At 58.0% G+C, this 15,972-nt stretch overlaps 1 protein-coding gene across 2 annotated transcripts in view; it reads left to right on the top strand.

The window, feature by feature from the left end:
• Positions 1-15,972, top strand: part of AP3D1 (adaptor related protein complex 3 subunit delta 1) — a 46,592-nt gene that overhangs the window by 16,454 nt on the left and 14,166 nt on the right. The window contains exons 2-14 of one of the 2 annotated variants that reach the window (XM_059918891.1): positions 4,892-4,987; positions 5,576-5,656; positions 6,690-6,770; positions 8,925-9,032; positions 10,665-10,794; positions 11,510-11,649; positions 11,754-11,827; positions 13,008-13,057; positions 14,009-14,058; positions 14,158-14,206; positions 15,296-15,441; positions 15,516-15,664; positions 15,741-15,971. In XM_059918891.1, the coding sequence (XP_059774874.1) occupies positions 4,892-4,987; positions 5,576-5,656; positions 6,690-6,770; positions 8,925-9,032; positions 10,665-10,794; positions 11,510-11,649; positions 11,754-11,827; positions 13,008-13,057; positions 14,009-14,058; positions 14,158-14,206; positions 15,296-15,441; positions 15,516-15,664; positions 15,741-15,971 (1,385 nt within the window). Of the gene's footprint in view, positions 1-4,891; positions 4,988-5,575; positions 5,657-6,689; positions 6,771-8,924; positions 9,033-10,664; positions 10,795-11,509; positions 11,650-11,753; positions 11,828-13,007; positions 13,058-14,008; positions 14,059-14,157; positions 14,207-15,295; positions 15,442-15,515; positions 15,665-15,740; position 15,972 lie in introns of those variants that run through there. The other variant, XM_059918892.1, reaches the window with a different exon arrangement.

The following is a 15,972-nucleotide window of genomic DNA, read 5'->3' as shown; positions in this document are numbered from 1 at the left end:
AGGTCTCTGAGACTGTCTTCAATTCTTTTCATTCTTTTTTCTTTATTCTGCTCCCTGGCAGTTATTTCCACCATTTTATCTTCTAGCTCACTTATCTGTTTTTCTGCCTCAGTTATTCTGTTATTGATTCCTTCTAGAGTATTTTTAATTTCAGTGTGTTGTTCATCCCTGCTTGTTTGCTCTTTAGTTCTTCTAGATCCTTGTTAAACGTTTCTCGTGTTTTCTCCATTCTGTTTCCGAGATTTTGGATCATCTTTACTATCATTACTCTGAATTCTTTTTCAGGTAGGTTGCCTGTTTTGTCTTTATTTATTTGGCCTTGTAGGTTTTTACCTTGCTTCTTCGTCTGAAACAAATTTTTTTGTCTTTTCTGTTTTTTCTTTTTTTTTTTTTTTTTGATGGTTGGTGCTGTATTCCTGTCTTACTGATTGTTTGTCCTGAGACGTCCAGCACTGGAGTTTGCAGGCAGTTGGATAGAGCTTGGTGCTGAGATGAGGACCTCCGGGAGGCCTCACTCTGATTGATATTCCCTGGGGTCTGAGGTTCTCTGTTAGTCCAGTGGTTTGGACTTGGAGCTCCCACCACAGGAGCTCTGGCCCGACCTCCCACCTGGGAACCAAGATCCCGCAAGCTTTGTGGCGCAGTAAGAAAAAAAAAAAGAAGAAGAAAGAAAAAAAGGAGCAGTACCATATCAAAGAATAAAAACCAAAATAAAATTAGAGATAAAAAATACATTAGGAAAAATAAAACTATAATTGAAACAACCAGTCGTTGGGGGTTCCTCCCGTCCCCTTAGGTGTCCATGGTCCCCCACCGGTGCCTGGTAGGTGCTCTGGTTGTGAGGAGATGCGAATTCCACATCCTCCTAGTATGCCATCTTGACTCCACCCTCCTGAAATATTATTTTAATATTTTACAACCCATTCCTCCCTTTTCCTGCCTGTAGGAACCATGAGCCTGTGCACCTGTCTTATAGCTAAAAACTCGTGTTGAGGCTGGGTCTTCCTGCAGGTCAGCCACTTCCTGTGGGCTCATTTGTCACCCCTGCGAGTGCTCCGAGGTGCAGGGATGTTACTCTGCCTTCATTCCTGAGGGGTGTTCTTGGATGGAGAGCCCTGGGCCTGGAGTCCTCCCACCTCCCTCAGCCCCCTGCTCCCCTGTAGCAGCACACCCTTTTCCGCTGGCTCCTCTGAAGATTTTCTCCTTATTTTCAGTTTTCAGCAGTTTGCCTGTGATATGTCTGGGTGTGATTTTCTTTTATATTTCCTGTTTGGGGGGGGCGGTGCTGGGCTTCTTGAAATAGTAAATTTATGCCTTTCACCACATTTGGGGAAGTTTGAGCTGTTTGGTTTTCACATATTTTCTCTGTCCTTCCTCTCCTGGGACCCCAGTTGTACACACGCTACGCCTTTGGTGTACCACAGCCCTGCCTGACTTTCCTCCCTTCAGATTGGGTGGGCCCTGGTGCTCCACTTTCTTCTCAGCTCCAGCTCCCCGTCCAGTCCCCGCAGTGCCTCTTCTACCTCGGAGATTGTTTTTCACTTCTAGGGTTTTCATCTGGTTGTTTGTGTCACTTTCCGTTCGCTGCTGAGATTTTCTCTCTTTCTATTCATTAGGAGCATATTTTCTTTTTGGTCATGAGAGCATGGTTACAGTTGCTGTGTTGAAGTCTCAGCAGATGAATGCGTTCATGCCATCACCAGGGTCACCTCAGGGCCGGTCTTCATTGGCCGTCTTTTTTTCCTTGGGTATAGGTTATGTTTTCCTGTTTCTTTTTTTATTATTATTTTAATTAATTAATTTTTGGCTGTGTTGGGTCTTTGTTGCTGCATGCAGGCTTTTCTCTGGTTGTGGCGAGCGGGGGCTACTCTTCATTGTGGTGTGTGAGCTTTTCATTGTGGTGGTTTCTCTTGTTGCGGAGCACGGGCTCTAGGCGTGCGGGCTTCAGTAGTTGTGGCTCGTGGGCTCTAGAGCACAGGCTCACTAATTGTGGTGCACGAGCTTAGTTGCTCCGCGGCATGTGGGATCTTCCCAGACCAGGGCTCGAACCCGTGTCCCCTGCATTGGCAGGCGGATTCTTAACCACTGCACCACCAGGGAAGTCCTTCCTGTTTCTAATTTGAATAATTTTGGCTTGTGACCCGGACATTGTGGCTGGTATGTTGTAGACACTGGATTCTGTTGTACTCTCAGTGGAGTGTTGGTTTTGCAGGGAGCGGATGTGTTTTAGGGGCAGTGAGCTTGTCTGTGCTGGAAGTTCGGCTCAGCCTGTCCTGCAGTGGGCACGAGGCCGCTGGAGTGCTGGGCTGTGTGCAGCGCGCAGTGGGTGCAGAGTGCACGTGAGGATGTACCCCACCCCCATTCCCCCCTCACTTCCCAGCAGCTGCGTTTGCCCAGGCTGCTCCCTGCTCTGCATGGCTCTCAGGACCAAAGCCGGGGCAGGACCAGTGGTCTCGCCTGTCCTGCGCTGCCTGGACATTTGTCTCCAAACAGTGCTGGTGGGAGGCATGGTCTGACGGTGGCTGCGCAGACATTGCCGGGAGTGGACGCTGCCTGGCTTCCTGAGAGCTGAGGGGTCACTGGGGCGCCTAGGAAATGGATTTGTGCAGAGGGTGCACTGTGTTGGCCGTTCACCAGCGGACAGACATCTGGGCGTTGAGGGGCCAGCGTGTGTGTGTGCCTGTGTGTGTGTGTGCCTGTGTGTGTGTGCGCGCATGCACCAGTTTGCACCTGGGACCTGCAGACCATCTCCCGCAGCGCTGTGTGCTGGGCCTGTTCTCCCACACTTGGGATCATCTCTCTGTTCTTTCCCTTTTGAATCGTTAACAGCACATCCAGGGTGCACGAAGGGGTTATCGTGCACTGGGATGGGCACTGAGGCGCCTGGGGGATTAGTAACTGGAAGCCCGTTGGAAGGATCTGGTGACCCATGTTCCATTGTCCGACTCTTGGTCATGGAATATTCATCAGACGCTCGCTGAGAGCGCTCTCAGGGTGGCACCTTCCCCAGGAGCCTGTGCTGGGCCTATGAGTGGTCTGGGGTGACATGGGAGGAGGGTGCAGCCACTTGGGCGGGGTCGCTGAGCTCGCCAGCCTGGCAGGTTTAGGCGATGCCACTGTTGGTGGGTGACGGGAGCGCGGGGCACCACACTCCTCCCAGCCCTGAGTGACGACCCGCCTCTGGGTAGGGCTGGGCTCTCCTGAGACTGCCAATGGGACTTCTGTGCGGCTCTGGGGGTGGAGCCTTGCGCCCCATGGGACACATTCCTCACTCTGGACCGTGTGTGTCGGTACTGACCTTTTGATCCGTGTTTTAGTACAAGTGCTGGGGTAGCGAGGAAACTGAAGAGGATCGAAAAGGTGTCCACACAGGCGCCTGTATACACACATCCACGGCAGTGTGCGTCACGAGAGCCGGAAAGTGGGAAGGATCCAAGCCCTCGCGTTGCTGGGTGGGTGGACACGCATGGTGGCAGCGCCGCCGAGCGCTGACACGCTGCAGCGTCCGTCACAGGGAGGCCGGTGGGGCGTGCACACAGACCCTGTCAGACAGGGCCTGAGAAGCCTGCGGGAGAGGCTGCCTAGAGAAGGGCCTCAGTGAAGTGGGGAGCCCGAGGGGAGCCCGCAGTGCCCCCGCCAGTGTGGCTGGTCCTGGGAGGAGTCGGGGGTCCCGGGGGCCGGAGGTGTTCACCCTCCCACCCCCGGCAGCTCTCACCTGCTGCGCCCATGCCATCTGGCCCGCCTAGGCCTTAGGTACCTCGACGTTCTTCTTGGGCGGCCAGCCCCAGAGCAAACGAGAGGCCTGCGAGGGGCCCTCCCAGGGGACCCTTGGGTGCTCCTGCCCTTGGGGGGCAGCGCTGCACGTGGGCAGTGAGCACCGGCCCTGCAGGAGCTGGAAGGCACCAGCGCACTCACCTGGATGGGGGCACGGAGGGGGGTCTCCGTAAGTGGAGTTATGTGAAGTTATGAGTGGAGTTACGTGAAGCGCTGTGACAGGTGCCTGGGGGGAGGCCCCGGCTCCGTGGTACGCGGTGTGGGGAAGGAGGACGGCTGCCCAGGACGGGCCAGTAATGAACCTGGGCTGCGTGGAGGTGGACGGCAGGGGCCCAACAGGCACGGTTCCTGGGGCGGCCGGGCCCTTCCTGCTGTGGGTGCCAGTGGGGCGCCCCACGTGGGTGGCCGTGCTGGGCAGAGCTCCCGGGCTCCCCAGTCACAGCAGCGTGGGACCGAGGTGGACCTGCCGCCCCCGGCCACGCGGGCTGAGGGACGGGCCTTTGGTGGTGGGACGTGGGCTCTCTTCTGGGCTTGCGCTTTCTCTCGTCCACAGCTGGTTAAAGGGCTGAACTGGAGGACTAAGAACGTTTCCGTGTCTTAATGCTCTGTGTTGAAATGGTTATTCTTTTTTTCTAAGTTTTAAAACTTTTCGTTGTAGAAAATGTCAGATATACACACGAGTAGGGGGAGCAGAATTCCCAGAGCTCAGTGTGCCTGCTTCAGGCTAGATCAGCCTAGGCCACTCCTGTTCTCCCGTGGTCCCCTGGCCCTTGGGAGGAGAGCTTTGGGGGATCCCAGGCAGCTTATCGCACTGACAGGGCTTTTCAGGATAACAACCTTGTTATCATTCACATACCATTCAGCTCACCCCTTTAATATGTGTAATTCAGTGGTTTTTAGTATATTCACAGAGTTCTGTTGAATTCCAGAGCATTCCATCACCCTCCCTTTCCCCCTCCCCCAGCCCCTGACAACCAGGACTCCCCTCTGCCTCTCTGGAGTTGCCTGTTCTGGACGTTTCATCTAAATGGAATTGCACACTGTGTGACCTCTTGTGTCTGGCTTCTTTAGGTTTTAGCCAGACACTTGCAACTTTTCAATTTTTTTTCCCTTTTAGGCAAAATATATCTCTCAGTGCATTGATGAAATCAAGCAAGAGCTGAAGCAAGACAACATTGCGGTGAAAGCAAACGCGGTCTGCAAGCTGACCTACGTGAGTGCCGGGCCGCTCGCTCTGTCAGGCCGGGTCTGGCTCCACTATCCCCCTGCTGTCTGTCCATCCGTCCCACCACCACTGATGGACACCGTCCGCTCCAAGCGCCAGCCTGGGGGCACATGCCGGGCTGACTTGGGGTGGAGGGTGAGGCATGTGTGGTGATCACGTGGCACAGGGCAAGCTGGGGCCCCGTCCAGTGGGCCTTTCCCACATGGAGGGGCGGGAGCGCCCCAGCTATCACGGCTCCCCTGCGGGCTGGGCCCCGAAGCCTGGTGGGTGGAGCCCTGCCACCCTGGTTGGGGTGTGAGCCTGGACCAGGCAACCCCACGCTGGCCTCCCCGGTCAGAGAACGGAGATGAACGGCCTGACCGGTTACCGGTCCTCGTGGGGAATTTTAACCCACGTAACGCTGGTATTTAAACTGCAGGTGTTTATTTATCAGGCATTATTTTAGTGTGTTATAACCTGTCGCTTTGGTTTTAAACGTGAAGACTCACCTGTCAGAAAAAGAAAGGAATCTCCCCAGAGTGTATGGGGGTGGGGAGCTGGGGCGGGTGCGTGAGAATCGGCCTCTTTCCTCCGCAGCTGCAGATGCTAGGATATGACATCAGCTGGGCCGCCTTCAACATCATAGAAGTGATGAGCGCCTCCAAGTTCACATTCAAGGTGAAGGGAACCAGCTCGCTCTGGGGCCTGAGCCCTGTGGGTGGGGTCCTGGGGGAGGAGGGCGTCTGTCCTGTGATGCAGGCCATGCTGGGAGGGTTAGTGACAGACAACAGCGACCGACTCCCATCACCACTTCTGTCCAGTTAGGTCTTACCACTATTTGCATCACGTTTTTCTTTCCATTTTAAGTAGTGTCAGTGAAATTCGGGTTTGTAGGGTTGGTTATGTGTTTTATAATACAAATTAAAGTAAATTTGTGACTCTTCAAAAAAAACAAGCAGACGCTGATCGTCTCCCCCAGAGGCCACCACTTGTCACTTGTACCGGTGTCTCTTAGCACTCTCTGAGCGTTTTTTCTTGGCGTCTCAGGGATCCTACTCGTGCACAGTTTGAGATATTGCTTCTTACTTGATATCATAACAAATAAGCACGTGTCCTGCTTTAGTAAACGTTCTGAAAAGCGGTTTTCAGTGCCCACAGCCCATGTGGGGGTGTCCCGTGGTTTTCCTGGCTTGGCTCAGTTTTCCTTGGGAACACACACCACGCGGCGTCTGAGGCTGTGTCCTGCCGGCGGGTCACTGCCGAGGGCGGGTTCCCGTCCTCCTGAAGGACACAGTTGTCCTGCCTGCCGGTTACTCTTGGTGAAGAAACTAAATGCCGTATTTGCCAAAATTGGGCCAGTGCTCTGCACGTGTGTTTAAGTATCACACGCACGTGCGGGTGCGACTTTAGGTTACACTCAGCGCGAGTTTAGGCGCTCGTGATGACTTACTCCGTCAGGCCATAACAGCAGCTCCCGCTGTCAAGAAGGCAGTGAGGATGCACACGTTAGCGACAGGACGTGCTTGGCAACCCCTGAAAGACATTGTGCTCCAGAGACCGTACGCCTGGGACAGGGCGAGGGGTGCCCTCCTCCTGGTTTGTGACGGGCCAGCCAGGGCTGCTTGGCGCGAAGCTCAGGAGGGCTGGGTGCTTCCCTGAGGGCGCCCGGTCCCCTTGTCACCCCTGATGACTCCATTTGTTCCACTCACAGCGAATCGGCTACCTCGCTGCTTCCCAGTGCTTTCACGAAGGGACCGACGTCATCATGCTGACCACCAACCAGATCCGCAAGGTAGGCCCCTCCTGCGGGAGCAGGTTAGCGGGCAGATGGACAGCCTTCTGCGATCCTCGGAAATGGGAAAAGGGACGGCGGGGCACGTGGGACTTTCCTCTCTCGTTTTCCCCCCTTGGCGACAGGGACTGCCCTCTCGGTCACTCCTTTTTTCAGCCCCTTTCCCCTCTTTTGGGGGCGCCTGCTGAGGGCTCGCCCCTCCCAGCGTGGGGGCCTTTGTGCCCACTGGGTCTTGTGAGTTGGACTGGGTGCGCCTCTCGGCCCCATGTGGTGTTCTGTGCTCTGCAGTGAGAGCACTGAGTAGTCAGCTCCTCCTTGGCCTCAAGACTTTGAGTATCTCTTGTCTCCCGCCTCTCTGCAAACACTTAGAGGGTGTGTCAGAGGCACCCTTTCCCACCCCAGACCCCGCATCGGACCCTGTGGCCCGGGGCTCTCAGACGGCTGGCGCCAGGGCCGGGGCGGAACTGTTGTGCTCGCCCCGCAGGTGGCTGGTGTCGGGGCTGCAAGCGGGAGCTGCAGGGCAGGCAGGCTGTTGGCAGGCATCTGAGGGCCCCTCCGCAAACCTGCTGGCTGACGCCCCGGGCAGCTCCCGAGGTGCCTGCTGCTCTTGTCGGGCTCTTTGTGAGTCACGCTGAGTTGGAGGGACTGTGCCATGAGGCCCTGTCTGCTCAGCCTGGGCTGGAGTGATTTTTTTTTTCTTTCCCCGCATGGGGGATCTTAGTTCCCCGACCAGGGATCGAACCTGCGCCCCCTGCAGTGGAAGCGTGGAGTCCTAACCACTGGACCACCAGGGAAGTCCCTGGAGTGAACTTTAAAAGCCTGTGTTTTCGTATTGTTATCACAGTCTGGAAGGTTAACTCTTTTTTTTTAGTGACTCCTTTTTTTTTTTCATTTTTTTTTTGGGCTGCATTGGGTCTTCGTTGCTGTGCATGGGCTTTCTCTAGTTGTGGCGAGCAGGGGCTACTCTTCGTTGCGGTGCACGGACTTCTCACTGCAGTGGCTTCTCTTGTTGCAGAGCACGGGCTCTAGGCAGGCGGGCTCAGTAGGTGTGGCTTGCGGGCTCTAGAGCGCAGGCTCAGTAGTTGTGGCGCGTGGGCTTAGTTGCTCCACGGCACGTGGGATCTTCACAGACCAGGGCTCAAACCCGTGTCCCCTGCATTGGCAGGCAGATTCTTTTCTTTATTTATTTATTTATTTATTTTTTGGCTGCGTTGGGTCTTCGTTGCTGTTTGCGGGCTTTCTCTAGTTGCGGCGAGCAGGGGCTACTCTTCATTGCGGTACGTGGGCTCCTCATGGCGGTGGCTTCTCTTGTTGCGGAGCACGGGCTGTAGGCGCGTGGGCTTCAGTAGTTGTGGCACATGGGCCCAGTAGTTGTGGCTTGCCGGCTCTAGAGTGCAGGCTCAGTTGTGGCACACGGGCTTAGTTGCTCCATGGCATGTGGGATCTTCCCGGACCAGGGCTCGAACTCGTGTCCCCTGCATTGGCAGAAGGATTCTTAACCACTGCACCACCTGGGAAGTCCCTGGAAGGTTAACTCTTAAAACGTCTCTCAGTGTATCTTTTACCACATGTGTGAAGTTTGGGGAGGTTCCTCTATGTAAACAGAGTCCTCTCTTTGTGCCGAGATGGGGCTTCCGCATCGGTTTTAGCGGGAGCACAGGCGAGTGACGTCAGAGGCTAGGGCAGATGTGCGCTTCCTGTGGCTGCTCTTCCTGCTACCCTGAGGGGTAGAGCTCTGGTGGAAGCTTCTCTCCGCTTTGGGGAGGGGCCCAGAGGAGTCACCCCTGGTTGTAGTAGGGGAGACACCCCAACGGAGGTTCTAGGGTTCCACCCTGGGGGGCCCCTGCTCTGTGCCTTTGGGCGGTCGGAGCCGGCTGGCTGCACCATTTCCTCGGCCCTTGGGTTCTCCTATAGGGAAGCCGTGGGTGGCACTGGCTCTGTTCCATTGCACCCCTGGAGTGAGGGGCGGACCCGAGACAGCCCTCCCCTTAGAGCCGTCCTGGCTCTTGCTCGGTGACAGAGCGTGGAGCTGGCTGTTTCTTGTGAGTCCTCATCCAAGCCCGTCTCCAGACCCAGAGCAGGGCTGGCAGGCGCAGCTGGGACCCAGCGAGGCGCAGTGGGCGCCTGCCTCTAACCCTCTCTCTCCCTTTCCAGGACCTGAGCAGCCCCAGCCAGTATGACACTGGCGTTGCGCTGACTGGCCTGTCCTGTTTTGTTACCCCAGATCTTGCCAGAGACTTGGCCAACGACATCATGACACTGGTGAGTCTGGGAGCGTGCCCGCCCCCCCTTGGCTTTTGCTCCCTGACGTGCCTGGAAAACTGAGGTTGTAATTTCACGTCGAGGGCACTTGGGTGGGCGGAAACGGCCTGGGTCCCCAGGATGAGCTGGGACACTGAGTCACCGTCTCCCCTTCCATCACCTGGTGGGGCCCGGCATTCACACCTCACCTCCTCTGAAATGGTCCTGCTGGGGAGGGACGGGGTCTGGCTGGGGACGATGGCCTGTCGTGAGCGCATGACCCATCAGCTGTGTTCTGAGGCATGGGTGGTGATGGCAGTGGTCTTGGCAGGCAGTGGTCAGGTGGTTCTCCGGCCAGGAAACTTTTTATTTTCATCTGAGCAAATCTGTTGTCTGGGGCCCAGTCCATCCAAAAGGCAGAAACCCCAGCCAGCCTTGATCTCCAAGGTGAGCAAGAACTTTGTTCTGAAATGTGGACGTGCTCTTAGAAATCACAGTGCTCGACTCCAATAAAAATTAATAAAAAAAATTAAAACAAAACTGGAATTGACCGTAAAAAAAAAAAAAAAGGAAAGAAATCACGGCCCTCAGAGGGTCGCCTGCATGCCAGATTCTCCATGGTCGGGAGGCTTTCCCCCTCCAGCCATGATAAAGCAGTGTGGAAGGGTGGCACGTTCCTCCCGGGAGGATTCTGTCCGTACGTGGCCTGTTCGCTGTGCAGATGGTCAGGTCTTGGCCCGCGGTCTGGAAGGCTTTGGGTACACGCAGCTTCTAGATCCGGGGCTAGCACAGCACGGCCCGGGCTGCATCCAGTCACTGCCTGGTATAAATGGTTTGTCCACACACGGCCCCGCCCCTTCGTCCACACGGTGTCCCTGGGCTTCCCAGCAGCAAGGGCAGAGTCAGACAGAGATTCTGGCCGGCAAAGCCGACAGTATTGATCTTCAGGCCCTCTTCAAGAAGTGTGAGGAGCTCTCTAGGTGAAAGCGGTCACGAGCCCACAGTGGGGCGGTAGTGAGCTGTCACAATGCATCTCGGGGGCGGGGTGGCTTCCTCAGGGCCAGGCTGCCGGGGCCCTGACAGGTGAGGAGTGCGCCCACCTGCAGACGAGAGGCCCTCCTGGCCGGAGCACGGTCCCAAGGAAGGACAGGAGCTCCAGGGGTGCAGTGCAGAGGTGCGGAGGGGGCTGAGGCCCGGGCGAGGGGCACTGCTCTGGGGACAGGCCTGGGTGGCCCGAAGAGTCTGAGGCCAGTGTTGACAGGTGGAGGCTATCTCCAGCGTGACCTTCCACTTGGGGCCACCCTCCCTCTTTCTGTCCCTCATTGCGCCCCAGTGAGTCCAGGAGGCCGGTCTCAGCCTCCAGAGGGCAAGCTGGGGTCATGGACTCAGGGAGGCAGGTTTCGATTCCGTCCAAGACACTGTTGTGTAACCCCTGGGCTGGGGGGGGCAGTGGAGTAAACATGCAGGCCGGGCTCAGAGGCCAGAGGCCAGATGAGCTGGAGAGAGGGTTATCCTCCAGGTGATGGAGGCGAGACGCGGGCAGGTGTGGGAGGCGAGGGGAGGTGGGGGGGGGGAGCAGGGGGTGCGGGAAGGACCGGGGCAGGGTGGGCGCAGTGGTGTCAGCAGGGAGACTGACAGCCTCTGCCCCTGCAGATGTCGCACACCAAGCCGTACATCCGGAAGAAGGCTGTGCTGATCATGTACAAGGTGTTCCTGAAGTACCCTGAGTCTCTGCGCCCCGCCTTTCCCCGCCTGAAGGAGAAGCTGGAGGACCCCGATCCCGGTTTGTTGACTTGAGTTAAGAAGGGGCCCGTGCGGGGCCGTGATGCTTCATCAGCGTCTGTGAGGCTTAGTGGAGGGGTACTAGGTCCCGGGACCCCGTCCTAGCCCTCTCCCATAGGGCACCTTCTTACTTCCTGGCACCACGAGATGCCAGGTTCACTTTCTACTTTCCCGCCAGTCCTGGAATCCGCCATTTCTCCAAACAGCTCTAGTTTTGTTAGCTGATGTGGGATTTAGAAACCAAGACCACTGGGTGTGCTTATTTCTGCCAGCCGTCATTGCCTCCAGGCCTCAGCAGACACCACACTCGTTCCCTGGGGAGGCCTCTCTGTCCGCGTGTTCGCTGTCTCGTGTTTATTCTGCTGCCTTGACTGGCAGTCCCACGCCACAGGGTTCACTCCTGCCTCCGCCCGTCCTTTTCTGTAACTCCTTCTGGGGAGACCCCAGGCCATGCAGGTGTAAGACAACTTCTCCAAATATTTGCTTGTCTTGGGAGAATCTGCTGTGCATCGCAGAGGATCACGGGGTGTGGAGCGTCGTGGTTAGGGTCAGGAGCCAAGGGGCAGGCGAGGCGGGCTGGGGGCGTGAGCGGGGGCAGCCCCTGGTGGAGGCAGACGGAGCACCTGGATTGACTTTGATCCTGCTGGGGACACGCCCCGAGGGACCAGCCTGCTCCGGAGGACGCCCCCTTGCTGATGGCGTCCCTCGCTTCACAGGGGTCCAGTCAGCGGCAGTCAACGTCATCTGTGAGCTGGCCAGACGTAACCCCAAGAACTACCTTTCCCTCGCCCCGCTCTTCTTCAAGCTCATGACCTCCTCCACTAACAACTGGGTCCTCATTAAGATTATCAAACTGGCAAGTGTTGCCCCTGGGGTTTCCTGGACACGCGCAGCCAGCAGAGCCCCGGGCTGCCGTCCCATCCCTGCTTCGGGTGACCGCTGGCCTCTCTTGTCCCCTAGTTCGGTGCTCTGACCCCCTTGGAGCCAAGGTTGGGTAAGAAGCTGATTGAGCCTCTCACCAACCTGATCCACAGGTAGGGCTTGGGGCGGGCGTGGGAGGGGTGCCCCAAGGAGGGGCGGGTGGAGGGGCACCCAGGCCTGAGGGCCTGCCGCCGCCAGGAGCCGCGTCTCTGGGCTCTCCCTTCCTCAGTCTGCAGACAGCACAGTCAAGACAGGATGGAGAGGGAATTCCTTGGCAGTCCAGTGGTTAGGACTCCGAGTTCTCACTGCCGAGGTCCCGGGTTCAATCCCTGATTGGGGAACTAAAGTCTCACAAGCTGTGCAGCACTGCCAGAAGTAGACAGACAGACAGATAGGCAGGCAACGAGGATATATTTTAAAAATAAAAAAAGGTTGGAGAAAGCTGTCCCAGCCAGTCTCTGGTTCACAAGTAGACCTCAGCAGCCTAGTTGAAGAGCCCTAGGTGAGTGTGTCACCGCCCAGTTCTGGAATGTTCTAGGAGCTTCTACGCAACTTCAGGTGCCTGTGGTTGAATTGTGGGGGCCAAGCTTCAGGTGCCAGGAGATTCTGCTCCTGGGGTCCCCTGGGAAGTGGCCAAGGGCTTGGGACGTTGCTGATTTTAAACAAATCACCAGTCACCGGGTTTATAGTAGCTTGTGGTTTTCAGAGCATTGACGAGAAGCCATCGGTCCTATGACTGTTCATGTGGACTGCCTCTGGTGGCCCGTGCTCTCGGGTTTGGGGGATTTGGGCTCGAGAACATCACTGTGAGAATATCAGAGTGGAGTGGACGTGCCTGGTGCCCACCCTGGTCGTCCTGGGCTGTGCTCACTGTGGCCCTGGACACCCCCGAGGGATGACATGGAGCATGACTCCGTGTTCCTCCTGCCTGCGCGTGGCCAGGCCTACTCCCTGTCCCAGTGGAGCCGGCTGGCGGGGTCTGGGCTGGAGGAGAGAGGCCTTTGGGGAACTAGGCTTCTCTTTATGGGGGTCGCAGAATCAGAAGGTTATTTGTGCGTGGGCTGCAGTGGCGGGAGCATTTCAGGCTGCTTTTGAGGGCTAAAGGGGGTGCTTCTGTCCCTTGGAGGAATCTGATGGCCTCACTGCCCAGGGTGGGGTGTCACCGGCATGGCCTTCAGACCTGAGGCTTCCTGGGCTCCGCGTTTCCTCGGAGGTGGTGCCCCCAGGGGTCTTCGTGGGGTGAGCGGGAGGCAGGCGGCCCTGTCTTCCCGACTCCTGTGCTTCCTTCTCTAGCACGTCTGCCATGTCCCTTCTCTACGAGTGTGTCAACACCGTCATCGCAGGTGAGCACCCGGGGAGACCTGTTCTGGAGCAGGGAGCTGTCGCTGGCGGGGGAGCTGGTCCCCGGGCCTCACCAGAACCTTGAGGTTCCCGGCTGGGAAGCTGCTTGGCCCGGCCCGTCTGCAGCCCCTTTGGAAGTGTCAGCTCGGACACGGTTGCAGCCAGAGCCATGGCCAACCTTGGACTCCAGTGATAAACACTGCACCCTGGCACCTGCCACACCCACCAGCAAGACCGCTTTTCATGAGCATTTTAAAGCAAATCTCAGGCCACTTCCCCTGTGGCGTCTTTAGCATAGGACCTACAGCCAGGAGAGTTCTCGAGAGAGAATCGGCACGTGTTCCCCAAAGGGTCTCGCAGAGTTCGTTAGTTGCAGTCGGACCGCCTGGTGACTTGTCCCTGCAGCCCAGTTTCCTGTAGATAGGCAGAGGGAGTTGGTGGCCCAAGGGTTCAGCTTCTCGCTGCCTTCCTGTCCCTGCCCCAAACTGTTGGGATGCTCCTCACAGCCCGTGGGCAGCCTTAAGTTCAGTAAAGCCCAGGAAGCTGGCCCGGGGTCTACGCTCGTGACTGCTCTGTGGGCTGTGAGTGTCGCTGAGGGTCAGCGACAGTGAAAGGGAGAGGAAGGGCGAGTATGGGACTTGGGAGCAGGGCAGGCTGGCCAGAGAGTGGTCCCTGAGTCTGGAAAGGTCCAAGGGGAGGATCAAGGTGTGGCAGGATCACAGATGGCCCTGGTGATGGGCAGAGGGAGTGGGGATGCAGACGGGAGGTGGGCCTGGTCCATCGTGCGTCGCGGGGCCAGCGGGTCTCAGCTGGGGGCTGGCCCATAGACCTGCCCTAGACAAGGAGCCCTGGTGCCCAGGGCCTGTGGTCTGCTCTCTTGGCCGCAGAGACCCAGCCTGGGGTTCTCACTGGGGCCGGTCACGCGGGGCCCTCACCCCGGTCATCTGTTTCAGTGCTCATCTCGCTGTCGTCTGGCATGCCCAACCATAGTGCCAGCATCCAGGTATGTCATGGGACCAGGGGCTCCCCTCCTAGGCCCCAGGGACACCGACTCTGCCATTGGTTTAGAAGACGTGACCAGTGGCATCTCCCCTCTTTACAGCTCTGTGTTCAGAAACTGAGGATACTAATAGAAGACTCCGATCAGAACTGTGAGTTGCTCCCTCTGCAGGCCCTGCAGGCCCTGCGCCCTAGACCTCCGCCAGTGAGGGCTCGTCCCCGCCCGAGAGGAGCGTGGGCCTGGCATGGCTGGCAGATTCCTCCTTGGGCACGGCCCCCTCGTCTGCACGGCAGGTCCCTTCCAGCCAGCATCTCAGGGTGTGGCTTGGCTGTGTCCACTGGAAAGGTCTTTAAGCTCTGGGCCCCGTGCCCACATCCACGGGGGGCTGGAACCCGGTTGCAGGGAGGAACCGGGGAGGCCGGCAGAAGCGCAGTTGAGACATAAAGGGCGAGCTCAGGCCCGGGAGGAGCAGGCTGGGCGTGGGGGAAAGTCCCCACGGGCATGCTGCAGGCACCCCCGGCGGTTAATCAGGTGGGGTGGTGCGTGGGGCTCCTGATGAGCGAGGGGGAGCCGCTGTCTGTCTTGCCCAGGTGCCCACTCGTGCACTTCCTTCAGCTGACGTGTGCTGTCGAGGGTTCCAGCCAGTCACACGCCCCTGCTGCCAGGACCACGGTGGAGAGGGCTTCTGAGGGCCTGCTCACGTGGGCTGCTCATTTTTTGTTTTTCGTTTTTGTTTTTTTTTGTCTGCGCCTTGTGGCTGCTGGGATCCTAGTTCCCCAACCAGACCAGGGATTGATCCTGGGCCCTTACAGTGGAAGTGTGGAATCCCAACCACTGGACAGCCAGGGAATTAATTCCCTGGCTGCTCATTTTGAACCCAGGTCTGTTTTTTTTGAGCAGGAGTTGCCGAACTTTTCCTGGAAAGGGCCAGATAGTAATTCTCGTCAGCTTTGCTGGCTGTGTGGTCTCTGCCACTGTAGCGTAGAAGCCTGCTGGCGGGTGTAGACCACAGGCCTGTCGTGTGCCAGTAACGCTGCCCTAGAGACGGGCTGCGGCCGGACGTGGCCTGTGGCCCAGTCTAGATGATAGTGCGTTGGGCTGCTTTAGGTGGGCAGCGAGGTGGGCCTGGTGCCCGTGAGACGTGGGCCGACGGGGCCCAGGTGGTTTGGGGTGGGGCTGCAGGCCCGGCCTCGCGCTCCGAACCTCGTCCACGTCTGAGAGCTCTGCGCTGTCTCTGCAGTGAAGTACCTGGGGCTCCTGGCCATGTCCAAGATCCTGAGGACGCACCCCAAGTCCGTGCAGGCGCACAAGGATCTTGTCCTGCAGTGCCTGGACGACAAGGACGAGTCCATCCGGCTGCGGGCCCTCGACCTCCTGTACGGCATGGTGCGTGCCCACCCTGCCGCCTAGCCGCCCCGCCTGCCTGCCCGGCCCCTCCCTCACCAGCCGCCCCCACCCAGGTGTCCAAGAAGAACCTGATGGAGATCGTCAAGAAGCTGATGACCCACGTGGACAAGGCCGAGGGCACGACCTACCGCGACGAGCTGCTCACCAAGATCATCGACATCTGCAGCCAGTCCAACTACCAGCACATCACCAACTTCGAGTGGTGCGGCCCGCGGCCCAGCGTGCGGGCGGGTGGACGGGCAGGTGGGGGCGCTGCCCTCACGGGCTCTGTCCCGCAGGTACATCAGCATCCTGGTGGAGCTGACCCGGCTGGAGGGCACCCGCCACGGCCACCTCATCGCCGCCCAGATGCTGGATGTGGCCATCCGCGTGAAGGCCATCCGCCGGTTTGCCGTGTCGCAGATGTCCGCGCTGCTTGACAGCGCCCATCTGGTGGCCAGCAGCACCCAGCGCAGTGGCATCTGCGAGGTGCTCTACGCGGCTGCCTGGATCTGCGGGGAGTTCTCCGAG

Source organism: Balaenoptera ricei, chromosome 3, assembly GCF_028023285.1.
Source record: "Balaenoptera ricei isolate mBalRic1 chromosome 3, mBalRic1.hap2, whole genome shotgun sequence".
Lineage (NCBI taxonomy): Eukaryota > Metazoa > Chordata > Mammalia > Artiodactyla > Balaenopteridae > Balaenoptera > Balaenoptera ricei.
Note: the sequence above shows the minus strand (reverse complement) of the source record. Positions and strands in the feature narration are given on the sequence as shown.